Source organism: Neofelis nebulosa, chromosome 6 (assembly GCF_028018385.1).
Source record: "Neofelis nebulosa isolate mNeoNeb1 chromosome 6, mNeoNeb1.pri, whole genome shotgun sequence".
Lineage (NCBI taxonomy): Eukaryota > Metazoa > Chordata > Mammalia > Carnivora > Felidae > Neofelis > Neofelis nebulosa.
Genome location: NC_080787.1, coordinates 154,093,772 through 154,121,161, shown reverse-complemented (window position 1 = coordinate 154,121,161; position 27,390 = coordinate 154,093,772). Strand labels below are relative to the sequence as shown.

The window sequence follows — 27,390 nt, the reverse complement described above, 5'->3', positions numbered from 1 at the left end:
CCGACGTCTGCCGATCGGCTGAGACCACCCGGGAAGGACACAGTGGGAGCCCCGGGCTCAGGAGGGCCCGAGAGGGTCCCCGGGTGGCCGTCATCGTGTTTACAATGGCAGGGCCACCCTTGGTAACCTCGGCCGTCCGAGACCAAGATTCTTTAGGGTGAAAGGTTCACGAAAACATCCTCCAAGATCAACGCCCGGGATCCGAAGGCTCCAGTGAGGGGCACAGAGGCCCGACCGGCCGCTGCCCCGGGGCCCCTTCCCCGGGGCATCCGCCACGGGTCCTCTCCCCGACTCCCGGGTCCCTGCCGTGTCCCTCCTTCCACGTGACAGCTGGGAGAGCCACGGGCCACTGCCCGGGGAGGCTTCCCTGGGGGAGAAGCCGTCGGCTCTCGGGCCAGCCCCAGCTTGGCTCTGCTGAGGACGCCCGTGACACCCGCTGGGGTTCTAGCCCCTTGAAATTCAGTGTCCCCACATGGAGGTCTCTGTGACCTACGGCGGGCAGGCTGAGCCGCTGTCCACAAGCCCCCCACCCACTCTGGGGACTGATGTGCTCCTCCCCGGGGCGGGGGGGAGGAGGCCAGGGCTGGCCACGGGCCCTCCTCCCCCATCTCTGACAACACACACCCTCAGGAGGGGCAGGCCCCCTCACTGGCCTCGCGGCCACTGAGGTTTCTACAATGGTTGTTACACAGCACAACCTCACCTGTGCTGACAGCTGGTCAGTAAACTTAATAAATGAACGTGTCTGTGTGCACAAATATTTAAAGAATATCGGTTTGAAGAGGCACCAAAATATTAGGCTGTGTGGGAGTTCTTATGTCTTTGGCTCTGATTTTAAGACACAGAAGGGCCGGGCAAGGAGACACAGGGACAAAAACCGAATCTCAGGGCAAGGAGCCGCGTCTTCATGGGAACACAGTGCACACGGCTGCAGTCAGCGGTGTGCAAACGTGAGAAGGTGTGTCTTTTTTTTAAATTCTTTTTTGTGTTTATTCATTTTTGAGAGGGAGACAGAAACAGAGTGTGAACAGGGGAGGGGCAGAGAGAGAAGGACAGACAGAATCCAAAGCAGGCTCCAGGCTCCGAGCTGCTGGCACAGAGCCCGACGCGGGGCTCCAACTCGCAGACCCTGAGATCATGAGCTGAGCCGAAGTCGGTCGCTCAACCAACTGAGCTACCCAGGCACCCCAATGTTTATTTTTGAGAGAGAGAGAGAGAGAGAGAGAGAGAGAGACAGAGCATGAGCAGGGGAGGGGCAGAGAGAGAAGGACAGACAGAATCCGGAAGCAGGCTCCAGGCTCCGAGCTGCCGGCACAGAGCCCGGCTCAGGGCTTGAACTCACAGACCGCGAGATCCTGACCTGAAGTCGGATGCTTACTGAACGAGCCACCTAGACACCCCAAGAAAGTGTATCTTGTAGGGCGGCGCCCTGAAGGCAGGGAGGGCTGGTGTCTGGGCCAAGGGGGTGGAGTGTGGGACCACAGCTCTGTTCCAGAATTCCTTGGTAAATTGGGTTGCGGAGGACGGCCTGCTGCTATCTGTTTCCAAGAGTAATTGTGTTGGTAAAACCATAATATGCAGCGGGTCCCTTGTGGGGATGTGTTCACGGGACAGGAGCGTCCCCAACGTGCCCAGCTCCCTGTAACTCCAAAGAAGTAAACCAGATGTGTCTACTCTTTCCAGGGCCAGGAGGCGGGGAAAGAACAACGGAGGTTTCCCTCGGTCCCCTTCCCATTCTAGAACAGAAAAAACTCCGTGCGCGGCCCTCTCCTGGCCAGGGAAGCTGTCTAGCTAGGGATCTCCTTCCAGCGGTTTTGTCTTAACGAAGCATTTCGACATAAATGTGCCTTAAGAATTTCTAGCGTCTGTGGTACCGAGGCGTGGAGTGTTTGAACACTGCGTGGTTTGTCGTGGGTCCTGGGAGGAGCACCGGGTGTGGTCTCCGCACCCTCCTGTCCCCCCACCCCCGCTGCTCTGGTCCCCTGCTCGCTGCCCCCCAGGTACCTGAAGAGCTCTCCGGCAGCCCTGGGCAGGACTCCCAGGTCGCTGTGCGGTTCCCACGGCGGGACAGGCTCCCCCGTGGACTGTGGACCCAGCATGGTATAACTCTTGCCACATCCTGTCTGTCCGTAAGCCATGATGCAAACGTTGTACCTAAAACCCAACACGGATTTGAGTGCCGGAAAGTGCACAGCGCGTCTCCTGCCCTGACTGGATTCTAAGAAAAGTGTTTACTTGGATGGACAATGCCACACATTTTGCTCTGTAGTCCGTTTCTCCCGCCCTTATGAGTCAGGCTTTCCTAGAACTGCAGCTCTTCTGTGCGCAATCCCTGCAGCCATGTGGTTCACAGCACGGGATTCAACCACAGTCACGTCCACACACACAGCACGTATCTCATCGGCACCTGCTTCTCCTCCGTGACTCCGTGTTTCCTCCAGGCGCCCGCTGCTGGCGCCCTGCGCTCAAGGTGCACGCGGGGATTCCAGCCTGAGCGAGACCCCTCGTCGTCCCCGTCCACCTTCCGTGCAGCCCGGTCAGCTGGGGCTTCTGATGCACGTGGACTGACGCAGAGGTCTGCACGCTGTCCTGGGCCGTCCTACGATATCTCCCCATCACGCACATGACCCGGGGCATTGCTGACAGCATCGTGCTTAACGATCGTTGCATATTCTTGTGCTTTGTTAGTTCAAGGGGCTGGGTGTTTCCACACCCACGGTCAGCCAGTGTGTGCCACAGCGTTTCTGACAGGCGAGCGGCCCCCCACACCCCACAGACGGGTCACGTCCCAGGGGACACGGACGGTGGCTGGCCCTCTACATTTCCTTCCAGCTGTTTCTTCAGCCCGAAACAACGGAAAGATGGGAACATGGAAACAGTATTTGAAATAGATGTAAATTTATAGGATATGATATAAATAGATAAATGATGTGGATTTATAGGCGGGGCTGTGCGGGTACAGGTGTCCCAGACCTCCAGGGGCGGAAGGCTAAGCCCTGACCCCCGTCACGTCACGGAGGAGGTGAGACCGTGCACCTCAGAGGTGGCTCAGGGCCCATCTCAGAGACGCTGATTTAACTGATCGACCTTTAATCGATGACAGCCTGAAGTATCCCCAGCAAGCCAAACTCACAGAGGCTGTTGCTTCGATCACAGCACCTTGCAGAGTGTTCTGACTGGCTGCTGCCTTTAGCAGGGACCCAGGGGGCCTACCACCCGGCGTTTTTGGTAACAAAAGCCTCCCCGCACCTGCCCCTGCCCCGAGGATAGGCATGTGCACACCTTGGACCACAGCAGATAAGCGAGCCCTGACGGGGACCTTGCGAACCCTTTAGGGACGTGGAGAGGAAGGAAGCCTCTTGAAGAAAGCCTCTCAGGACTTAACAAGGCCATCTGTTTCGCATTTAAAGTGGAAAGGCAACTCTGGGGACGATCGTGCAACCACCACGCCTTTTCTATTTCTGGAACCTGCTTACTAAAGAGAGGCCTTCTTAAAAGAAAACAGAGCTCTCCCGTGGCTCCCAGTGGAAGAACTTTTGGGGGAGGATATAAAACCCCCACATTCAGCTCTTCTGGGAGAAGAGCTGTAGCAGAAGCTGTCATAGTGCAGGGTGGGCCCTGCGGGCGGGTGCCACGAGAGCCACGTGGCTCTCCCGTGAGGACCTGGCCCCCCTCGGGCCCCCGCCGTGCGTTTGGATGCTAGAACGCCGCGGGCGGAGACAGCCCTGTCGTTACAGCTTCCGTGCTGCTGACGTTGGCCGTGTGGCAGCCTCTGCCGGGCAAACACAAACACGCCTTCTTCAGGACACTGCACGCAGCCTCCGCCTCCAAACTGGGGTTCCTCCAGGCACCCTGAGGTAGGAAGTCCTGGCGTTCTGTGTCAGCTACACAAACCTGGCTCCACTCGTTGCTAAAGACACAGCAACTCCAAAGGTGAGACCCGGGGCCAGAGGCTCCTTCTCGAAGGGCTGGTGAGTTCCTCAATCTAGAGTTAACGTGCTTCACAGACCTCCTGAAAATTCTAAAATGCACAAAGAATCCCAGAGAGAACCGGAGCAGGTGCTCACGGCCGTCAGCCCGCACACATGTGACTAGAACATCTTTAGGACCCGAGGCAGGTGTGCTCACGGACGCCCTCCCTCGAGTCCTGCTTGGTCCTTCTCCTGGCACACCCAGTCCCCCCCCACCCCCCATGGCCACTAATCAACAACGGGGCTACAGTTGCTCTGCGTTGTATGAAATGCTCAGGCTCTAACGTGATACACTCATCCTGTAGCAGGAATGACATCTGCCTGTAACTGTGATCACTGACCTTGGAGATGTTTTAACTCACCCGTCCAAGAGTGACGTAAGCAGGGGGCGCACATCCCCAAATACCGCTTGCTGGGATTCCGCGGGGCCATAAACTCTGAGAGGCACAGGGAAGATGATGCACAGTTGGAAGAAAAAGAGATTTACCTCAGTAACCAAACAGGAAAACCTGCCGAGAACGCTATCTTCGTCCACTTCCCATAGGAGCCCCAACATCGTCAAGATCCTTTTTTTCCTTCAATAAGAAAAGGTTAATTCCATGGCCTTTCAAGCTAACAGAGGTTAAGGAAGACGGAAGAATTGTCTCCTCTGTTATAAAAACACAATAAGCAAAATTATGAATGCTTGCAAAGAAAGAAAGAAAGAAAGAAAGAAAGGATACCATGTAATTATCCCAGAACGAAATTAGCTCCACTTAAGTGGGTCCAACAATAATAGTGTAAAAATCATACTCCAGGCAACATTTGATACACAGTATTTGATTTTTATGCTGGAGCTCTTAACAAACAGTATTGTTTTCCTAGGCCCCGGGTTAGCTGGACACCAGGACGGGGTGTCTGCTGTGTGAGGGAATCAGTGTGGCTCTGTGTTTAGAAGCTCCCACAAATACAGCCAAGCAGGAAGGACTTCCAAAAAATGCAGTTCACTGCACAATTTGAAACAAGACCGGAATGCAGCCGCAGAGCGGGCTTTGTGCCAGACTACCGAGCGCGCAAAGCACACGGGGGGCAGATGTACCGAATCGAGTGCCCCCTGCATCCAAGCTTAGGCTCCTGAAATACAGGTTCGTATTCGGCTGGAACCAAACTTTTCTCTTCTTTCATTTTTAAAATGTTTCATAATGTCCAATTGATGCCTGTTATCTCTAGAAGCAGGATTAATTTTATTTTACTTTTTAATGTTTATTTATTTTTGAGGGAGAGAAAGAGCATGGACAGGGGAGGGGCAGAGAGAGAGGGAGACACGGAATCCAAAACAGGCTCCAGGCTCCGAGCCGCCAGCACAGAGCCCGACACGGGGCTCAAACCCATGAACCGTGAGATCATGATCCAAGTGGAAGTCAGGACTCAAAACTGACTGAGCCACTCAGGTGCCCTGACTTTTGAGAGAGAGAGAGAGAGAGAGAGAGCGAGTGCCGGGGAGGGGCAGAGAGAGAGGGAGACATAGAATTGGAAGCAGGCTCCAGGCTCTGAACTGTCAGCACAGAGCCCGACCCGGAGCTTGAACCTACGAACCACAAGATCATGATCTGAGCCGAAGTCGCACATTTAACCGACTGAGCCACCCAGGTGTCCCTACATTTATTTATTTTTGATAGAAGAAGACAGAGCACAAGTGGGGAAGAGCAGAGAGAGAAGGAGACACAGAATCGGAAGCAAGCTCCAGGCTCCGAGCTCTCAGCACAGAGCCCGATGTGGGGCTCAAACCCATAAGCCGTGAGATCATGACCCAAGTGGAAGTCGGGACTCAAAACTGACTGAGCCACTCAGGTGCCCGGATTTTTGAGAGAGAGAGAGACAGAGAGAAAGAGAGTCGGGGAAGGGGCAAAGAGAGGGAGACACAGAATCCGAAGCGGGCTCCAGGCTCCGAGCTGTCAGCACAGAGCCCGACCCGGGGCTCGAACCCACCAACCGTGAGATCATGACCTGAGCCGAAGTTGGCGCTTAAGTGACTGAACCACCCAGGCGCCCCAAAGAGGGATTAATTTTAAACTTCAGAGGAATCCCTTATAAAATGTGGGTCATCGTGCATGATCAGGGGGTCATTTAGAGCAAGGGGTGTGATGCTGAGCTCTTGAATCTCTTTTTTAACTTGTCCCCCAACTCCCCAGGGCCCGTCTACTTTGCACAAACCCGCCTTCCGCCCGCAGCCGGTTGAAGCTGGCCTCGTGTCCATCTGCTTTGTCTGCATATGTTTCAATGTGTGTCTGAAAAGGACGTGACTGTTCCAAAAACATCACAATGTCACCATCACCACATTTTGGAAAACTAGCAGTAATTCCTTACTGTCACCCCCAAAGCCGTCCAGCGTTCTCTGACGTTTCTCCAGCTCTCCGGCGGGCTTATTTTTCCTGTCAGCTTTTAAAAATCACGATTCAAACAAGGCATTCCCTTGGCCACTGGCCAAACGTCTTCTAAATCTCTCATCTATAGTAGGGGTCAGCAAACTTTTCCTAAATAGTAACTAGTTGAGGCTTTGTGAACGTCTTACTTAAACACTCAGGTCTTTGCCACCAACGTGAAGCCAAGGTCAAGGGTCCTGTGCCACCTGCACTTGGTAACACTGTATCGAGTCATTACTCAGGAGCCCAGGTGGACACAGGGAAGCGATGACATAAGACCCGGGCAGGACACTGACTCCACTGGACGTGACGTGTGGTCGTGCACCGGCCACTCCAGAGTCAAAGGACGTGACTTTGCGCAGGGGCAGTGAGAGAGGTGGCGGGCCTCGTGGATCCGTGCAAACATCAGTCACACTCGTGCACACGAACAGCTGAGTCAGAAGATACTGTGGGAGGAAGTTCCCATCGATGGCAGGAGGAAAGCAAACTGAAAACCCAGCCATAACCCTCATGAGAAATGTCCACATCCTTTACGGAGAAAACTATAAAACTCTCCTGAAAGACATAACCCAACTCAAGCAAATAAAAAGACAGACCACGTACTTGGACAGCAAGACTCAACTCTGTGAGGAAGTCAGTCTTTTCCAAAGTTAGTTTATAAACTTGCCTTACTCCCCCCCAAAACACCCCCAAATACCACAGATGCCATCACGTCTTTCTCTGGAGCCAGGTAATGTGATCATACAATTGCGTTGGCAAAACAAGAGGTCAGAACAGAAAGGAAAACCCCGGGGGGGGGGGGGGGGAGAGAAGGAGCGGGGGTGGGGCTGTCCCCGGGGACCCTCCGTGTGCTGTGAAGCCTGCACCCGAGGCTGTGGCCGTGCACCTGAGCCGGGGGAGGGGGCGTCCAGGGCACCCGAGACAAGTCTAGAACTGGGCCCGCGTGTGGCAGCTGTGTGATAAAGGAAGCATCTCAGATTAGCGGGGAAAAGATGTGTTTCCCTAAGTGGTGTCACTAACTGGGGAGGTACGTGGAAAAACATAAAATGGGATCCATCCCTTAGACAATATTCTAGGATGTTCCAGACGGGTCGTAAGTTTAATGTGAGAAGTCAAACCACACAAATATCAGAACACGTGGGTTTATTCTTCTCTAACCTGGTGGCCTTTGTCACTATAATTAAGTTAACAAGGGGAGAGCTTTGGCACAGGTAAGAGCTTTCAGAAGCAAAAACAAGACAAAATAACAAACTTGGAAAAACGGTTGCAACTTAAATTACAAAGAGATCAATATCCCTAACATACAAAGTGCTCCGGAAAACAAAGAAAAAGGCCAATGCTGATTGTGTTGTAACATCTCCTTCCGTTTCTTACGTGTTCCTTACGCAGGAACATGTTCCCTGTATTTCTTCTTATATCAGAAGTCCTCTCTGTATCTTGTAGAAACACATCTAGAGACGCGAGCTCACTGGAGAAAAAGCTGCAGGAGGCTGTTAGCTGCCCGACAGGGTGTCCGGCCTCCCACCAGAGAAGCTGGGTGGAGGCCAGAAGCTGGGAGGCCCCAGGTCCAAGCACGTCCTGGTGGGAAGCTGTGGGCACGGGGGTCGGGGGGTGGCGGGGCAGCTGACCGGCCGGGCTAACCCAGTCTTCACTTGCCAGGGGGAAGGCGAAGCCGTCCTGGGGGTCCTCTCCACACAGCCAGCACCCCCACCGTCTCCAGGGTGCGCCCGGCCACATTGCGGTCCTGACCCTGTGGGGGTCAGGGGGGTCTCTGACCCTCTGCTCCTATCTCCTCTGTGCCTTTGACCCTTTTGTCTCCCTACCGGAATGTCCTCTCTTCTCTGCCTGGTTAACTCCTGGTTAACAGAACGTCAGGAGCGGTGCAGACACCGTCAGCTCACCTCCAGCCCCGCCAGCCCGTAACATGAGCTCAGGGAAGGCTCGAACTCACGACCCCAGGAATCGACGCAAACATGTGGGGACGTCACAGCATGAATGCGTGTAACAGGGGGACACAGCCAAGAGTCCTTCAACTACCTGATACGTCCTTTATGCTCAAAATAATGAAATTACTTCTTATGTTTCTTATGGCATTTTGGGTCAATGGCTGCCACTTTTAATTTGCCATTTTAAAAAATAATAATGTATTTCTTTTCTTTTTTTTAATGTTTTTTTTTTTTTATTTATTTTTGGGACAGACAAAGACAGAGCATGAACGAGGGAGGGGCAGAGAGAGAGGGAGACACAGAATCGGAAACAGGCTCCAGGCTCCGAGCCATCGGCCCAGAGCCTGACGCGGGGCTCGAACTCCCGGACCGCGAGATCGTGACCTGGCTGAAGTCGGACGCTTAACCGACTGCGCCACCCAGGCGCCCCAATAATAATGTATTTCTATCCCACTTAGAAGATAGCAGTGGTCTTCTGACTCTGGGCCTGTTCATACTTTTCCTGAATTTTTTAGGAAGGAATGTATTTTCCCCTTCACACATATTTATTTTTAAAAAGGAGCTAAGTACTGAAACTGTTGAGAGTTTCTTTCAACCCTGAAATAAAATATTTTGACATTTATTAGTTCCGTCAAAAGCTCTTATAAAATAAACAGTGTTCTGATTTCATAAGACCCATATGTTCTGCTGATTTTGAAGTGGGACAATCCTGAATAAATTCCTCCCCAAAATAAATTCTTACGGAGATTTAAATGTGAATTATTGCTTCTTGCTTGGATGGACAGCGACTGGCACAAATTCCTTCCTTTCTTTTTTTTGTTCAGCCCAAACACCACAATCGAGACCTTCTCCTTCAGTCTGACCCCAATGTGTATGGCGTGCTGCCCCCCCCCACCGGCTCCCCCAAACAGGGTCCCCGCCCCCAGCGCCCTGCCCCCCTTCCCGGGTCCCACGGCCGCGGCAGGCACACGACAGCCCAGACTTGACCCTGGAAAGGCGTGTGAGCGGCCGCCCCTGGCTTCTCCACCCGCGGTGCCCGTCCAGGGGCTCCTGACAAGGCCAAGCCCCGGGACCTGCACAGACGTGCTTGGAACATGTGAGAAGCCACAGGAACACGAGGGGGATTGAAGACCCGCCCCGTGGCAGCGGGCTGGGGTGGCGTGGCCCTCCTCGCCCTCCTCTTGCTCAGAGCGTGGACAACACAGGACCCGAAACGCCCGGCGAGACACAGGTGGCCCCGAAGGCCCATCGGAGGGAACGTTCCAGGTGCACGAGGAGAGGCAGCCGGGCTGCGGACAAGAAGCTGGAGCTGACAGCCGGCCCCTTTATATGAGGAAGGCCCCCTTTCCCTGGTGGTGTCGCGTCTGAAGCCCACACGGCCACTTCAGCTTTCTTGTTAAAAAAAGCATCAGAGTTTACGGATTGAATCAGGACCCACACGTCAGAATTAGCCCACTTGCCTCCTAAGGTCTCCTTGAAACATTGACTGTATTTTTAAAATGGATCCCGTGCTTCGGCCACGGAGGCAGCAGCTCCGTGGGCACAGACGAGTGCACACAAGGCCGCCACCGAGACGGAGAGCAGCTCTCAGCACGAGTCTCCCCCATGGCCTCCCCTGTGGCCTCTCTGTGGCCTCTCGGTGGACAACCCCTCCCGCCTCCCAGCTCCTGGCAGAGTCTGGCTTGTTCTCCACCCTCAGGCCTTCGTCTCTTCCAGAAGGTCTGGGTCACATAGAAAGCGCGTTCCGTGTCACAGAACACCGTGTCCAAAGGGGCGGTGCCACCTTTGTCCGCATCAACCACGCTGACACCTCCAGCCACCAGCCTGTGGTTTCGGCATTGGGCCGCGTGGACCGGTGGCCTCCAGCCGGCCCTCCCACGTAACTGAGGACGTCGGCGTCTCTCGGCTGCAACGTCTGTACTGACACTTTGCCCACCTGCTTACGGCGTGGTCTGTTCTCTTCCTTTCTGGGTACAAGTGCTTGGTAAGCTTTGTGATTTCCAAAGGTTCGCTCTGGCCTGGGGCTCCCCTGCCCTTTCTCCTGGTGACGTCACACACACAGAGCGGACGGTGTCTGTGGCAAAGCCCGATACATCGTTTTCTTGTATAAATCGCGCTCTTTGTGGCATTTCTGGGAACTCTTTGCTTAACTCGAGGTCACAAAGACTTTTCTCCTGAGTCATCTTCTGAAAGTTTTGTGGTTTTATGCGTTATATTTAGGTCTAGATTCCATGTCAGTTACTTTTTTGCAAAAGGTGTGACCCACAGGGGCGCGTGGGTGGCTCAGTCGGTTGGGCGTCCGATGTCAACTCAGGTCATGATCTCGCGGTTCGTGGGTTCGAGCCCTGCGTCAGGCTCTGTGCTGACAGCTCAGAGCCTGGAACCTGCTTCCGATTCTGCGCCTCCCTCTCTCTCGGCCCCTCCCCCGTTCGCACGCGCTGACGCTTTCTCTCTCAAAATAAATACACAAACACTGAAAAGTGTGGTGCACAGATCAAGGCTCATCTCCTGTTTGCAGGCTCACCCACTGCTTCGCCACTACTTGTCGCAAAGGCAAGCTTGGGGCGCCTGGGGGGCTCAGTCAGGCATCTGACTTTGGCTCAGGTCATGATCTCACGGTCCGTGAATTTGAGCCCCGCGTCCCGTTCGCCGCTGTCGGCGTGGAGCCTCCTTGAGATTCTCTCTCGCCCCTCTCTGCCCCTCCCCCACTCACCATCTCTGTCTCAAAATAATAAATACACTTAAACAAACAAAAAAGACAACACATGCTTTCTCCACTCAATTGCCTTTGCTCATTAGCAATTAGTGCAAATGATGGGATAAATTGTGAATTTCATTAACCAAATGCTAACGCAAGATTTATATTTGTATGGCTTTGTTTTCTGTGTCAAAGCACTTACCTCTCAAAACTGTAAGTGTTATTAATCGGCGGGTGAGCGGCCCGATCACATTTCACCAAGACTGTTTCCTAATAAAAAAGCGTAAACAAGGCAGTTAAGACACAGCCAGTGCTGCACTGGTAACACTGACCAGGGGTTGACAGACCGCAGCCCTCGGGCCAATCCAGCCTGTCGCCAGTTTTTGTAAACAAAGTTTTGGTGGAACGCAGCCACGCCCGGTTTACGGATTGTCTACGGATGCATTTTACTGAACCGCACAATTGAGTAACTAAGACAGCGACCAGATGGTCCCCAGAGACTGTAACATTTCCTTCCCCTCTAGGGGACACGCCGGCCGGGCGCTGGTATGAGAGGAAAGTCGCCTCCGCGAGGAACGCCCAGAGGAGCTCGTTCTCTGCTACAGACGGGGGTGGGGGGGCGGGGGGGGGGGTGCAGCGGCCCAGGGAGGGGCCTCTGCGGGCACTTGACCTCTCGAGTGAGGCGTGAGACTCTCCCAGGACCGACGAAGTCCCATCTCGGACATGTTATAATTTCATTATAACTGGTGGCACTAAAATTTTTGCTTGTAAAACGCGTGGACTTTGGGTCTTGTCCCGCTGTCTCCTTCAATGCCATCTTGTGCGGACACGAGCAAAGGCTGTCTTCAACAAGAAACGCAGCATTCGATTACTTCTCCTGAAGCGCAGAAACAAACATACACATTCCGAATGGGTTCCAATTCTAAGACAAAATGCAAATTCATGACCAGGCCTGTAGCAAGAACTGAAAACCAACCAACATTTGATTTTTCCGTGACAGCCGCTGGAGGGTGTGCCTTCCCGGCTCCCTGCGGGTCCCTTCACATATACGGGTATCCGCAAAAATAAATGCGCGTCCAGAAGGCGGCCTGGGTAGGCACTGAGGGCATAAGCTGTGGAATTCGATGCCATTTGTTCTAGACGTGGTTGTTACTTCCCGCCAGCGGCGCGGGCCGGGCCGTGGGAGCCGCGTGCGGTTGCGTTTGGATCTGCGAGGGCCGCCGGTTCAGGTGCTGACCTGGCCAGCGAGGTGGGGCCGCGCCGTCCCCGTGATCAAACGTGAAATGCTACAGGCACACAGGTGTGCGTGTGGGTGAGATGGGCTTTGAAAAAGTTACTCAGCGGTGGCCTTGCCAACACACTCGATAGTTAGGCCTTGGATTTCACCGGAAGCATCTCTCATGCGCCTTCCCTTCCCGACACCCATTGCTGCTGCTGCTGGGGCGGGGGGTGGGGGGTGCGGGCTGACGAGATGGTCCCTGGCTTCCCCCCTGCGCTGGTCTCTCCGTCTCCAGCCCAGCGGCCTTCCTTCCAGTCCACGCTTTACGTCACTGCCTTGGAAATCTTTCCAACATGTACATCAGACCAGAAGGGGATAAGTCACCTCAACCGACAAGTGTGAGGAGCTAGTGACAGGACATCAAGCTGTGGGCGCGCCATTCAAGGCCTTATCTCAAGCTGCCAGCCGGGGGTGGCAGAGTGGGAGGCCGTTTGCTACCATTAGGAAAAGTACGTCAGAGCAGAAAGGGCCAGAAACCCGTCCATGGGGACTTCGGCCAGGACGGAGCAGCGGTCCGTGACTGGGGCCCCCCGTCCCGTCACACGGCCGCCGCTGCCCGGGCACCTTATCTAGTTACTATCCGAAGGTTTGGGGGTGGCTCTGTCTGAACACAGCTTTCAAGGAAGAGGTCTTATCCTCAGAGGAGTCGCTAACGGAGAGTTCACTTCTCCGCTGAGGATTTATTGAGCTCCGACAGTGTGCCAGAAGCTGCCGCAGGGGCTGTCTGTCCCCTTATGATATCAGTAATATTAGTATATAATAACAGTAATACCCCCATGAAGGAAGCAGCTCCTAAATCTTAAAAAAAATTTTTTTAATGTTTATTTATTTTTGAGACAGAGAGAGAGAGAGAGAGACAGAGAGAGAGGGAGACACAGAATCTGAAGCCGGCTCCAGGCTCTGAGCTGTCAGCACAGAGCCCGACGTGGGTCTCGAACCCATGAACCGCGAGATCATGACCTGAGCTAGTCAGACGCTCAACCGGATGAACCCCCAAGGCGCCCCTCCTCAATCTTTTTAACTCCCAAACTCCGCAGGAAGACGCAGGACCGAGAAGTAAGGCACTGACACTGTCTTCAGAGCAGAAGCCACACCTGGCACCCGGACCCAGGATCTGACCACCAGCCTCGGCCCCTCACTCCCCACTTGAGGCATACTTTCGTGGTGGTATTCCTTTAATTTTGTGCCAAGACGTAACCCTAGCCCCTCAGGATGAACGGCGCAGAAACACACACCCCAAAGTGTTTTACTGACGTCTTCAAATGTCTGCGTTTTAACCATAAAGAAACACAAATGGAAAATGCTAAGGTTTACAACGTCTCACCCAAAAGCTCAAGGGACACCCTATAAGGAACATAAGAAGCCATAAAAACAAGCATGGGTCCAGAAGCTTCCCTGGCTATTTAGAATGTCATCCTACAGTGTGATCACTAGATTTTAAGCAACATCTGAAATGATTCCAAGAGCAAAGTCTCATTTTCCCAAACACAGCTTAAATGTTCTTCCCTTCCTTTCCGAATAAATGCCTCCTCGTTCATAGCACTCAACGCCCTTCTCCTCACAAATAAGATTCATTTCCCATGGCCTTTTAAGATAATTTCCCTTCATCCAAAATTTCAGGCTCTTGCCCTCTGGCATCCTTCCTCCCGGGAGGGGAGCGGCCGGGGACTCCGAGATGGTCAACGCAGACCTGCGGGCACCGCTGTGATGGGCACACCTGCCTCATGGAATTGCAAGGCTCCACGGGGGGGCATGAGGCAGGCGCCCGGCGCAGTCGGTCGTCGTCTTCCTGACGTTATACCAGTATTCTAGGTACTTATAAACATTGTATAATTTATAGGTTTTATTGGCATCTACATCAATATTCAATGCAAGACACTATCGAAATAAAATTTGAATTGGTGATGACCTCAGACGGGGAGGGGAGGAGGGGGTCACGTAAATCATTGCCACGCTCCAGTTTCCAGGCTGGGCGACGGATTCGCAGAAGTGACCCACAGGCTGGGCCGAGTGTTCCTACGCTCCCAGACGTCCTCCCACGGCATCCCCTCGGAGATCAGGGACCCAGCCCGGGAGGGTGTCCACTCACAGGGCACACGTGCGTGCGAGTGCGCGTACTGGTGTGCTGGTCCGTGGCCACTCGGCGGAGCGGGGACAAGACGTGGGCCCGAGCCTGCCGGCTGCTTCAACGCCTGGCCGTGGCATCCAGCCCCACCTTGCCCATCACCCGGCACCGGCACCGCAGGGGCCGCCAGGACCACAGACAGTCACCGGCTCCACACTTCTTGAAGGTCTTTGGGTAAGAAGCAGCCACAGACTTCTTCACACCTAGTATAGACCCTATTTGCTAATTCGGACTCTGGTACAACTTGTTGTGTGACCCTGGGTGCTCATTTATCTTCTCGAAGCCCCATTTCCTGCCATCTATAAAATGTGCCGGCAACGGGGTCGGCCCTGGTGCGCCTCACAGAATTCGCTAAGTCCACGGTTCTAAAATTTGGATAAATTAGTTACCTACGAAAGGAGAAAATATTAGGAACTCTGTAGTACCTACTCCAGAGACGTTACGCAGAAGAGGGTCATTTCCAGACACCGAGTGAAATAAGGACAGTCCAGTGGAGGGCACTCGGCCGTGGCAATGGGTCTTCCGGCAGAGGGGTGTGTCCTTTCCTGGGATGGTGCACACGCTGGAGATGGGATGAGGGAGAAATTCTTTGTGAATCCGATTTAAAGCCATGAAATAACTGACCAGTAGGAGAAAATGTAAAATATAGAGCTTGAGCTTGAAGTAAGCTGATGGGAAGAGAAAGAGAATTTCTTCCTTAAATCCTTGTAACTCCTTAAAAATGCAAACATCTTTTTCTGATCAAAGTCTGTATAAGTCACACTAGCTGTTGTAACGATTTTCAATTCTTCACAACTGGTTCATATTTGAGACACTCAATCTGGGTTCTAGAAAGCCCCTCTTACACCCACAATTTCACCGCAGGAAAGAGCGGATTTCACAGGCCTCAAGAAGCCGAGTGACAGAGCCGAGGTGCACGGTTAGCCTGTGACTCCGGTCTTCCGATTCCTATCCTGTTTCATTGGTGGCAGAACGGATAAGAAAGCCCCAGGCTGTGGAATGAACTAGAAGCGTGTGTACCATTCGCTCGTGCGCACGGAGACACGGCCATGCCAGATCTAGAACCGAGTGTCATGGTGAACAGAGGGTGAGGCCTACACACGGGGGTGCGGATGCACTTCACAAATCGGCGGCAGAAAATTATGTGCGATTCCACCAAGAACCCCAGAGAAGTAAATAGATGCGGGGGTGGGGGGGACACAGATGGTCTCATTCAGACTGGCATGCCTGGGCAGGCTGAGCGGAAGGGCATTCTGGAAGGAGGAAAGCGCATGAGTCCTGCAGGCAGCGAAGGGCTTGTCACGTTCAAGGCCAGTGTAGCTGGGAGCAACGCGTATGTTCCTCTGCACAGAGGTCAGAATTGAGACTTTCCAGTTTCTTCTTCAAGCCAGGAGGCCCACGTATCTGACCAAACTGCATCTTCAAGGACTGCTCTCCTCAGCCACAGAGCAGATCGGAGATTCGGTTCGGGAGGGTGAGGTCGGCGAGGCCCAGGGACAGGAGTGTGGCCCCAAGTGTGAGAGCGATGGGAATGAACTAAATCAGACCCAGGGGAGATTCCTCCTGCAGAACCGACAGGATCTGAGGGGCACTCATGAGGCAAGAGTCCACAGGGACTCCCACATTTCTGGCACCAGACACCGGGTGGATGACTTTCCCTTGCGAAGATGGGGAGACGGGAGTAAGGGTGTGTCCGCAGGGAAAATGCGGAGCTCAGGTTGGGATGTTCTATGTTTGAGCTCATGCAAGCATCCCCAAATACCGGCTCGAGACGCAGAGGTCTCCCTCAGTGTGCTTTCGTGCCTCATCCGACCAGACACCGGAGTATCCGGGGCATGACCGCACGTCTCTGCTTTCCGCGTGAGCCGAAGCTGCTGGCAGATGTCGCCGCCATCACGGTTACGGCGAGGACCAGGTGAGCCTCGGTTAGGGGACAAGTTAAGGACCCTATGAAACTTTGATCATTAACAATTTTGTCTTAGGGATGTCAAACCCATCCGTCTTTGTCACGCGCCTCTCAGAAAATGTTTTTGACCTCAGCTGCAGATATTTGCAGGAGAATCATTTGACCCCTAGGCTTCCTTAGCTGTATTCGGAAAGTCAAGCCTGTGACTGTCAAACTGAATGGCTTGATAAGAGTGAAAAATAAGGGGAGCCACAGACAAGCAGACAAAGCTGCAAATCTCTTCTTCCATATCTGATTATCAAACAAGCAGATGCGTGTTAAGTGGGAAATGCACCTACCTAACCCTGAAGACAGCCACCGAGAACTAGGGACTGTGGCCAGACTCCTCCCCGCGAGACTGATTTTATTTACAGTGTGAATCGCCAACGATTCAATGTTGGATTAGGTCGCAAACTGCAACGCAATGCTGTGCCACACGTGTGACACAGACTCTCACGCTCTTCAGACTCGGGAGCACCCATGGGAGCCCAGAGCCCGGAGGTCACTACACTGACCGCTCGCCTTCTCCGCACATTTAGTGACACAAAGCTCCGGAACCGGCAGCTCGATAAAGTTAAAACACAACTTGGGTTCCACTCAGTCCTTCAAAGAAAATCCAAAATGACCCAATCAAAAGAAATGTTACCTTGATGCGTAAAATATAAGGAAACACAAAACCCTCAAACTTCTGAATTTGAAAATTCAGTGGGAATTTGACAGGAACCGGAGAGGACAGTCACGAGGTGAACACATGACAAAGAACATCTATAATAGAAAGCAGGGACGACAACAGGTCTTTATAAAGCACGTGAGGGCCAGGTCTCGGGCTCGGAATACATTCTCCCACTAAAAACTGAAGGTCGACCAGTACACCCGCAGATCACGCACGGTGCAGAAAAGACCAGTACTTGACCACGGATACTCCGCGTCTCCACCTATAGAAGGAGATTTAACAGGATGCATCAGGGCTCCTTTTCACTCAAATTCCTAACAATGAGAATTTAATTTGTCTCCTTTTGCTTGACTCAGTCGTACTGGTGTTTAAGGCGACAGACAACGCATCGAGTGACAGACAAAAAAAAATCCTTCAAAACAAGGACTTTTTAAAGTGCTTATTTGCAGAGACCGTTGAAAGAGTTTTCGATACCGCTCTAACGGTTTCCTGGGCTGCTGTGTAAAAAGAAAGCCGTCGATCCGTGAACCGAAGTGGCTTTAGGAAGAGTCACCGCAGATTATGACATGTGACCACCATAAGACAGACTCCAACGACGGACCTTGTCGGGGGGCGGTGGGGAGCAGCCCCTCGCGGCTTCCACCCGGCACCGCGGTCTAGAGGACCAGGGTCTGGGCATCAATACAGCTGAGAGTTCACCTTCCACACGCTTTCTAGACTCATGCAGCAATGGTCGTAACAAGCGGCAGTGAAGTGTAAGCCCAACGTATCTTCCTGTTTATCTACAGAGACGCTCAACCATGCACAAAACTGGAGGAAACAGGATACTGAGAGCCCTCACCCAGCACTCTTGGCATTTGGTCCATCTTGTTTTCTACAGATGCTCAACCCACCTCCCATTCCCCTGGCATATTTTAATTTAAATACCAGACAACACAACATCTGATTCCACTTATGAGGACTCAGTTTTTCAGCACAGCCCCCATGCCATCACCATCTCACTTCAGGCAGTTAGTACAAACCCACACGTAGTCTAATTTCTCTGGTTGTCCCCAAAATGTGGTTTACAGCTGACTTGTTCAGAGACTGTGATTACGAGCCTGGGGCGTCTCCCATTCTGCCTCCTCTGCCCTTCTTGGCATTACTGATTTCTCAGAGGAATCGGGTCACTGGTCCTGTGAAGTGTCTCACGTTCTGACTTGGCTGATTTCTTTCCTCTTGTTCAAAATGGCAGACCCCCAGACTCCATTAGATGTGGGCTCAACTTTGCAGCCCAGTCTCTTCACTGGTGGGACTGTTGCACCTCATGGCCTGTGGCCACCTCGTCACATCTCAGCGTCTCTCTGTCTGTGACCCCATGGCCCGTGGCCACCTCCTCACGTCTGAGCATCTCTCTGTCTGTGAAACTTCGAGTGCTCTGGGTTCTGGAACCTTCCGTGGTAAAGATCCTGCTGTCCCCTAACCGTCTAGCACCCACTGAAGACTGTCACCCAGACCTATTAGGGCTTTCGAGTGGTGACTTCTATTCTTATCACTTACTCTGAATTGATTAGCTAGAATCTTCTGAAAAGAAAAACTTTCTCTCGTAGTACTTGTGAACTGAAGATTTGCGTAGAATTCTGTACTTTTTCAACCTGGCTCCAGTCACGTCTTGAGCTCCATTATTTCACCCTACATCAGTGGGCATCCCTTCTGCATTTGTGGACACAATCCCACCGTCTTCCCTACTCGCTTTACTGCCCGGCACAGCCTGTGTCCCGGGCGCGTCCTGTACTCCCAGCAGGTGGAAACCATGGTCTGGGTGCTGGGCTTCCCACTGTTGCTTCCAGGCCTTTTGGGTCGATAAAGCTAAGAAACACGCAGGTTCTAAAGAGAAAACAAAATTGTGGGCTGGTAGCAGACACGTCCGTTTCATAATTTTAAAACGACACGGTTCGTTTTAAAGCCACGTTGGTTCCACGCTTGTGTTTCTTGCCTTATGCTCAGACCACAGGTTCCGTCCTTTCATGCGCTGGCTGACTTGGGGGCTGGAAAACCAACGAGAGCAGAGCGGCTTTCCTGACACACACACACCTACAGTGAGGAGGCCCGCGGCTTCGCACAAGGGACGCGCACCCAGCCTGCGTTAATTTCTTGCTCCAGTGGAAATCCGGACACAGAACCCATCTTTGCTATCTGAGGAGGCACGGAACAAAGGGGGAAACTCTCCTATGTTCACCCGTCTCTGGTTTGCGCCCAGGGGTGGACGTTTCTGGGGCCCACGGGAACCACCACACAGAGAGCTCCTCCAAGTGCGGTGTGCTGGAGATGTGACTCACATCATCGACGGCGTGGACCACTTCCGCAGGCACAGAGCTGGGGGTAAAACAATGACAATAATGACCACGCACGTCACTGTGGAGGGTCCTTCTCTTTCCCTAATCCCCAAACTCTTCTCTGCCACTGTCATTTCTGCCGGGCCTGCCGTAGTCGCTTCCTGTCCTCCTCCCTCCCGCCCCCATCCTCTCCTTGCCTTTGGGTTTGTCTCGTCACCCCTACTTCTGCCCCTCACCCCTGCGCTTGTATCAGCGTCTCAGATTTTCTCCCTGCTCCTCATTCTCGTCTCTCCTCCGTCCTTCCCACGTTCTCCGCCAACGTTTTCTCTTCTGCCTCCGCTTTTCATTCTACGTTCCCTTCTTGTGTCGTGCGGGGGAGACGGACAGATCTACAACCCGATGCCTCCTGCCAGTGCAGCTGTGGGGCTGACTGATGTGCACACAACGTCACACCAAGGTCTCCGCCTTGAGGACCTTGGCCGTTTGAAGGCAATCATGAATCTGGCAAAAGGCAACGTGTCGCAGAAACGGAAGCTAAATGAACGTAAATGAGGTAGGAACACAGGCACAAGGTCAGGAAGCCGCTCGGGAAGCTCTGAGAAGCTAGACAGCCAGGAGCAACAGCGTCCGGCAGAACTCCCCGCAACGGCAGACACGTTTCTGTGTCTAAGCAGCGGCCCGACATCAGCAACGGGAAAGCTACACGTACGTGAAAACACCACAGTCTGGAGCTGCTGGCTGCTGTGTTTCCAGGTCCTTGGACCTCTGACAAATGGCACATGGCAACCAGTCAGCACGGCACGTACGTGTTATGCCCACAAAAAGAAAAAAATATGCAACCACTGTCAAAAAGGTACAAATTGTACTTCATGCTGCAGGACTGACCAAGGGCCTTCTAACGACCTTCCCAAGCCAAGTGCTAGAGCGTATGATGCAAACGTCAGTGTGGCCCGAGTGAGGCCCTTACAGCAGAGCAAGGCTTGGGCAGACGAGGGCAGGACCCTGACACGAGCCACCTCACAGGGCAGAAGGCAGTGCCTGTTCGCTGCGGACCTGCTGACGGGACTGACCTAACGCAAGCAGGGGACAGTGTGAGGCGGCGTCCCCGATGGAGGGCCTAGAATGTGGAATCCATCTGGCTACAAGGGGGAGAAATTCCCACGGGGGTTGTTTCCTCGTGGGAAGAAGGGAAAGTCATACTTAGTAGGGTTTTCAAGCAAACAGCCAACCAAAATGATTCCACATAATTCCGTTATTCGTTAATACCGTCAAAACTCTAGGTCGCAAGGGGCGCCTGGGTGGTTCAGTCGGTTGAGCCTCCGACTTTGTCTCAGGTCATGGTCTCAGAGTTCATAGGTTCTAGCCCCGCCTTGGGCTCTGTGCTGATGGCTCAGAGCCCGGAGCCTGCTTTGGATTCTGTGTCTCCCTCTCTCTCTGCCCCTTCCCCACTCACACTCTGTCTCTCTCTCTCTCTCTCTCTCTCTCTCTCAAAAATAAACAAACATTTAAAAAATTTAAAAAAAAAGAAAAAAAAAGCGTAGGTCACAAACACAAGCTGAGTCAGTACTAGTTACGTTTCTGCGCCCCTGAGGGGCCTCTGGGGTAAATACGGGAGGGTGCTCCCCATACAGAGAGAGGACCAGTGAGAGCCTGGCCCTGCCGGGCACCGAAAGAAGGCTGGCCGCGTCGGTGGTCCCGCTGCATCATGATGAGCAAGGCAGCTCCCCACCCACCCCCCACCCCAGGGACAGACACATCCTGCTTTGGGGCCAAGGGTAGGAAGATGGGAGGCGTGGGCAATCGCTGCATTTTCTATTGTGTTCCTTAAAACACACACACACACACACACACACACACACACACACACACACACACGATGCAAAAGCAAATTACCTGTTCTGTGAAGCTGGATCCTCGGATTCCTCATCAAAAGGCAACAAAGGGCGGATCCGGCAGTGAACCCTGATATTCCCTTTCAGCTCCTATGACAATAGAGTTTGTCCCTGTGAGCTCAGGGCCAAGGCTGAGAAGACGGACTATTTCCTCAGAGAACGCGGCCTGACGACCGCTTCCCCGGGACGTGAGCGTCGCGTTCCCCACCCACACCTTGGCTTCTGATCAAGTCCCCACGGAGTGGCACTGAGCAGTCAGTGTTATTTTAGGCTTTTTAAACATCCACACTGAAGCGTGTTCACTTGGCAAACCATCATCGTGTGGTGACGAGTGTCCAGAAACCACCTCTCGATGGGGACCCGCGTCAAATTTCTGAGGCATTTTGGGAGAAGTTTCTGAAACCTGGTACTTTTCCAGACCCCGCCAAGTGTTCACCCAAATCGTGGCACGATGTGGTACTTCAGAGACAAAGGGCAACGATGTGGGACAACCGCTCCACGTGCCCCCACGTGGAAGAAGGGAGCACGTCTGCACGGCCCGGCTCGCCTCGGCCAGGCTGTGCCCAGACACCCCGACGGCGCGGGTCTACCACGTCCGGGTGCCCCTGGCTCCACGCTGCACCCCGCTCTCTGGCACTGTGTGCACGTCCTTTGCCCCCTGGTCCTTTCACAGCGACGGGACCATAACGAAGATGTCTATTCTTCCTCCACACGACAGCGTCAGAAACTCAAAGTCCGCCACCGTGTCCTCCAGAAGCCATCCTTCTCCACTCACTCCCGGGGCCCTCGTGCACCTCTCCCTTGGTCTCTGCAGCAGGGCGACACTGCTGTCCAGACCGGGGACCAAAAGGCACCAAGATGCTTGGAAAGTGCGGGTCGGCGGGAAGCGTGCATGCGCCCCGGTGTCACGGCGTAGAGCTCGGCCCAAGGAGTGGCTCAGGCACAGGGAGAATTACTCCCAGGCGGGTCTGGCCGTGGAGGGAGCCCGGGGACGGGAGAGAATCTTCCCAGGAACCACCGGGTCCTGGGGCTGCTGGTCCACGGGACTGTGAGCCGGGCCGGGGTTCAACCACACCACCGAACCTCACGGAAGTTCACCCACCAAACCATCAGCTCTGGCCTCACGGCGTGCAGAAACGAACACCTGAGTGTGCACACTCTTTGGGCCGCAGAGCTCAGCCCGCGGACGAACGTGAGGGGGCCATGCTTTGCGCCCTGCGGATGGGGGAGGAAGAGCTGGGGCCGGGGCTCGCGAGGAAGGCAGCGCTCTGAGAGTCCTAGGTCCGGTGCCCCCTGCGCGGCCCTCCGCCCCCCCCCCATGTGCCCCGGTGCCCCCCCCGTGTGGCCCTCCACCCCCCCATGTGCCCTGGTGCCCTCCCTGTGTTGACTTCCACCCCCCACGTGCCCCGGTGCCCCCCCCCCGTGTGGCCCTCCACCCCCCCATGTGCCCTGGTGCCCCCCCTGTGTTGACTTCCACCCCCCACGTGCCCCGGTGCCCCCCCCCCGTGCGGCCCTCCACCCCCCCATGTGCCCTGGTGCCCCTCCCGTGTTGACTTCCACCCCCCCATGTGCCCCGGTGTTCCCCCATGTTGACCTCCACCCCCCACGTGCCCCGGTGCCCCCCCCGTGTTGACCTCCACCCCCCATGTGTCCCAGTGTCCCCCCTGTGCGGCCCTCCGCCCCCCCATGTGCCCCGGTGCCCCCCCTGTGCGGCCCTCCACCCCCCCATGTGCCCCGGTGCCCCCCCTGTATTGACTTCCACCCCCCCACGTGCCCCGGTGCCCCCCCCTGTGTTGACCTCCACCCCCCCATGTGTCCCAGTGTCCCCCCTGTGCGGCCCTCCACCCCCCCATGTGCCCCGGTGCCCCCCCTGTGCGGCCCTCCACCCCCCCACGTGCCCCGGTGCCCCCCCTGTGTTGACTTCCACCCCCCCACGTGCCCCGGTGCCCCCCCTGTGTTGACTTCCACCCCCCACGTGCCCCGGTGCCCCCCCCCCCGTGCAGCCCTCCACCCCCCCATGTGCCCCGGTGCCCCCCCCGTGTTGACTTCCACCCCCCCATGTGCCCCAGTGCTCCCCCGTGTTGACCTCCACCCCCCACGTGCCCCGGTGGCCCCCCCTGTGTTGACCTCCACCCCCCCATGTGTCCCAGTGTCCCCCCTGTGCGGCCCTCCGCCCCCCCATGTGCCCCGGTGCCCCCCCGTGTTGACCTCCACCCCCCCATGTGTCCCAGTGTCCTCCCTGTGTGGACCTCCGCCCCCCCATGTGCCCCGGTGCCCCCCCGTGTTGCCCTCCACCCCCCCATGTGTCCCAGTGTCCTCCCTGTGTGGACCTCCGCCCCCCCATGTGCCCCAGTGCCCCCCCGTGTTGACCTCCACCCCCCCATGTGTCCCAGTGTCCCCCCTGTGCGGCCCTCCGCCCCCCCATGTGCCCCGGTGCCCCCCCGTGTTGACCTCCACCCCCCCATGTGTCCCAGTGTCCTCCCTGTGTGGACCTCCGCCCCCCCATGTGCCCCGGTGCCCCCCCGTGTTGACCTCCACCCCCCCATGTGTCCCAGTGTCCCCCCTGTGCGGCCCTCCGCCCCCCCATGTGCCCCGGTGCCCCCCCGTGTTGACCTCCACCCTCCCATGTGTCCCAGTGTCCTCCCTGTGTGGACCTCCGCCCCCCCATGTGCCCCGGTGCCCCCCCGTGTTGACCTCCACCCCCCCATGTGTCCCAGTGTCCCCCCTGTGCGGCCCTCTGCCCCCCCATGTGCCCCAGTGCCCCCCCGTGTTGCCCTCCACCCCCCCATGGGTCCCAGTGTCCCCCCTGTGTGCCTGGAGTCCCCCGTGCGGACCTCTGCCCCCACCCCCAACATGCCCCGGTGCCCCTCCCACCCCTGGCCTTTCACTGGGGTCCCTGCCCAGGTCCCCTGTGCCGCCACCCTCCTGGGAACCCGGACCGCACTCACCACCAAACGGTTGTGAAGCACCTTCCTCCTCTGCTTCTCTAGCTGGTACCTCGAGTCTGCTTCCTGCAGGCATCGCTCCAGATGTCCCGCCTTGGACCGCCAAGCTGCAACAGTGGTTTACCCGCGTGTCCGCAGGTTTCCGGGAGGGCGGCCTGCACTACATCCTGTCTCCCTCTTCTCCCTTCCGGTTTTCCATAAAACACCTCACGTTTTCAAAGCCGAGAGACACTATTTTCCATAAAATAACAGCACTGTCCCCTTTGCTGGAGCGCGTGACATGTAGGACCACCTGTGTGGGCTGAGTCACCTCACCTGAGACCCTTCAGGAGAGGCCCTGAACCGAATGCACCGAAGAGGCACGGGACCCTTAGGTACTCAGTGATTTGAACTAAAATATCTGGGGGCACCTTGGGGGGCTAAGTCAGTTGGGCACCCGCTCTTGGTTTTGGCTCAGATCATGATCTCGCAGTTTGTGAGTTCGAGCCCCGGAGTCGGCCTCTGTGCTGACAGGCTGGAGCTTGGAGCCTGCTTGGGATTCTGTGTCTCACTCTCTCTGCCCCTCCCTTGCTTGCTCGCTCGCTCTCTCTCTCCCTCTCTCTCTAATAAACTAAAATACCTGTCAGCCTAACAGAAACCTAGTACGCCTTAATTCACACAGTGCCACGGGGCCAAAGCACCTCCCTCCATGAGCTGCCTGTTGGGTAGTTTGAGCACATCCCGTCCTGACCCGATAGCGGCCCAGCGCTGTGGGCTTCCCAGATGTCAGGAAAGGGCTGAGCGGATCGAACGGAGCCTCACACACACTCTAGGAGCCTCCGGCACAGGACGTGCAGCAGGGACACGGTGCCAGCTCAGGGACGGCATCGAGGTCCAGAAAGCCTCTTCGAGTCACCAGAGGAAACGGGGACTCCCTGAGGAGGGAGCGCGGCCAAGGACCGCAGCCCCCACGCACGCCAACGACCGCCTGGGTGTTGGCTCTTGCCCCTGTGCCCAGGCAGGCGCGTAGTCAAAGGAGAGGGAAACTTGAACCCCCGGCAGGTGGGGCCATGGCTTACACAGCAGAGCCTGGTGTTGGAGCTGTGCCCTCTGGACCCCCTCGGCCACTTCAGAAAGACCTGTCTGCAGGTGGTCCCAGAAATTCCTGAAAACTTCCAGAAAAGAGGCATGCAGTGCCTTTACGTCTTGCTTCAGTGCCTATAGAGCAAAAATATACAGCACTGAAGTAGTGAATATTATTAATCACATAGCGCTATATATAATAATTTCCCAAGTGGCTATAAAATAAGAACACAGCTGCCTGGCGAAGACAGTCACGTGCCGATTTGTTATGAACTAAATCTACTTAAAGCTCAAGTTCTCAAAAGTTAGATGAAGGACAGGTTTTGTCCGCTGGGTACTTGCTTGTGAGGATGGCCGGGCCCCGGTCCCACGTCGCCCTCCACACACAGCTGCAGGGCTCTGATGTATTATCCAGACCGCCTGCTTGGAGCCACATTGTCCTGGGCCCATGTTGAGCGCCGTGGTGACCCCGTGCTTAGGGGACACACGTCCGTCCGGGTGCAGGTGCGAGAGCCTTCAGAGAAGTCTGAGGACAATGCAACTGATAAACAGCATCCCCCACGTCAGGGGCTCTTCCCTTCTGATGCGACTGGAAGGCTGTTTGGCCCAGAGAAGGAAGGTGCGGACGTCCTGCAGCTTAACATCTCCTACGGAAGGAATCGCGAGATCGTAGCTGACCCGAGATAGAGTCGTTTGTTCCGTTAAACCTTCCTTTTCTGTAACGTGGAGAGTGTTCCCATACGTTTGGGAAACGTTCTGCTAAAATGTCAACGCTAAATTGAATTACGGTATTTTATTACATGGAACGCAGGTAGAGTTACGCACGATAGTCAAAGATGGGTCCGTTTCACTCAGCGATGAGAGCGCAAAGAATTAATTTATATAAATCTGTTCTGCAGGCATTGACGCCGTGCATGGGCCGGAAAAAGAAACCTCTAAGGGCAGACTAATCGTGTTTGCAGATGGCATTCTTGTTGTTGTAATAATGATCTTTTTTTTTTTTTTCCTTCTTTCACCCAGGTCACACTGTTTATAACAAAAGGTGAACAATACTCCCAACCGGACGATGGTATAAAAATACACCCCCACACTCTCACCCTGGGCAGGTGCCAGCGTGCTGCCTCCAGGGCCGTGGTTCCCACTTCTCTTCCCAGACGCCCCGGCCGTTCCACAGGGGCTGCGTCCACGGGATGGCAGCGACACTCGCCCTGTTTAGCCTGACCTGGACAAAGCACTTCTCTACCCTTTGACGTTAAAATAAACAGGAGGACGACTCTGACTCTGGCATACAGAGCGGCCAACAGCAGTTCTCACGGCCCGTCTCACGGCCACACGGTGTTCTTCCTCCTGTCTCTGCTCAGGACCCCAGTCCGGGCGCCTTTGGGTGCGGAAGTCCTCGCTCTACCCAGCAGGTAGTGGGGTGGAGGGCGGGACCCCCAGACGAAGACCCTCACAGCAGGTTATGAACGCAGTGACGCTTCTGCAACCTCGCGAAGGCCAGATCAGCAGGCTGTAACGGAAAATCTGCATCTCCTAACTGAGAAGCTTTGCTTCGTGAAAAGACGGCTTCTTGAGCAGATCTATTTTCGGGGCACCTGGGTGGCTCAGTTGGCCGAGTGCATGACTCTTGATTTTGGCTCAGGTCACGGTCCCCAGGGTCATGACGATGAGATCTGAAGCGGGTTTCATGAGCGAATGGCTAAGAAAGAAGGCGTGAGACGTTTTTGGTGCAAAAAGGTGATTTTATTATGGCACGGGGACGGGACCCGTGGGCAGGCAGACTGGCACTGGGGTCATGAGGAGTGACTGATGACATACTTCCTAGTTTGTGGTGCGAGGGGGAAGGGGACATAGGGGTTGAAGGTGGCTTCCAGAACTGTGAGGGGCTGGCTGCTGTGCAGATAAGGTTACTGTTGGCCTTTAACGAAACGTGAGCACCAAGGCAGTGTGAGTTCCTTGAGGACGGTCACGCTTCGCGTGCTTCACGTGTCAGCGGGCTGCGAGCCGTAAGGAGATTGCATTTCAGCCACATTTCTCTTGCCTTAGATTCCGTCATCAGTGGGATCGGGCCCGGCCTCGGGCGCCGCACTGAGGGTAGAGCCTGCTTAAGATTCTCTCCCCTCCCTGTGCCCCTCCC

General features: G+C 55.0%; 1 protein-coding gene across 1 annotated transcript in view; it reads right to left on the bottom strand.

Moving 5' to 3' along the window:
• The window catches only part of KIF25 (kinesin family member 25), a 47,377-nt gene that overhangs the window by 5,588 nt on the left and 14,399 nt on the right, over positions 1 to 27,390 (bottom strand). The window contains 7 exon segments of the mRNA XM_058736175.1: positions 2,005 to 2,154; positions 4,334 to 4,408; positions 11,220 to 11,287; positions 19,358 to 19,394; positions 21,248 to 21,336; positions 24,195 to 24,298; positions 25,250 to 25,388. Coding sequence (XP_058592158.1) covers positions 2,005 to 2,154; positions 4,334 to 4,408; positions 11,220 to 11,287; positions 19,358 to 19,394; positions 21,248 to 21,336; positions 24,195 to 24,298; positions 25,250 to 25,388 — 662 coding nt within the window.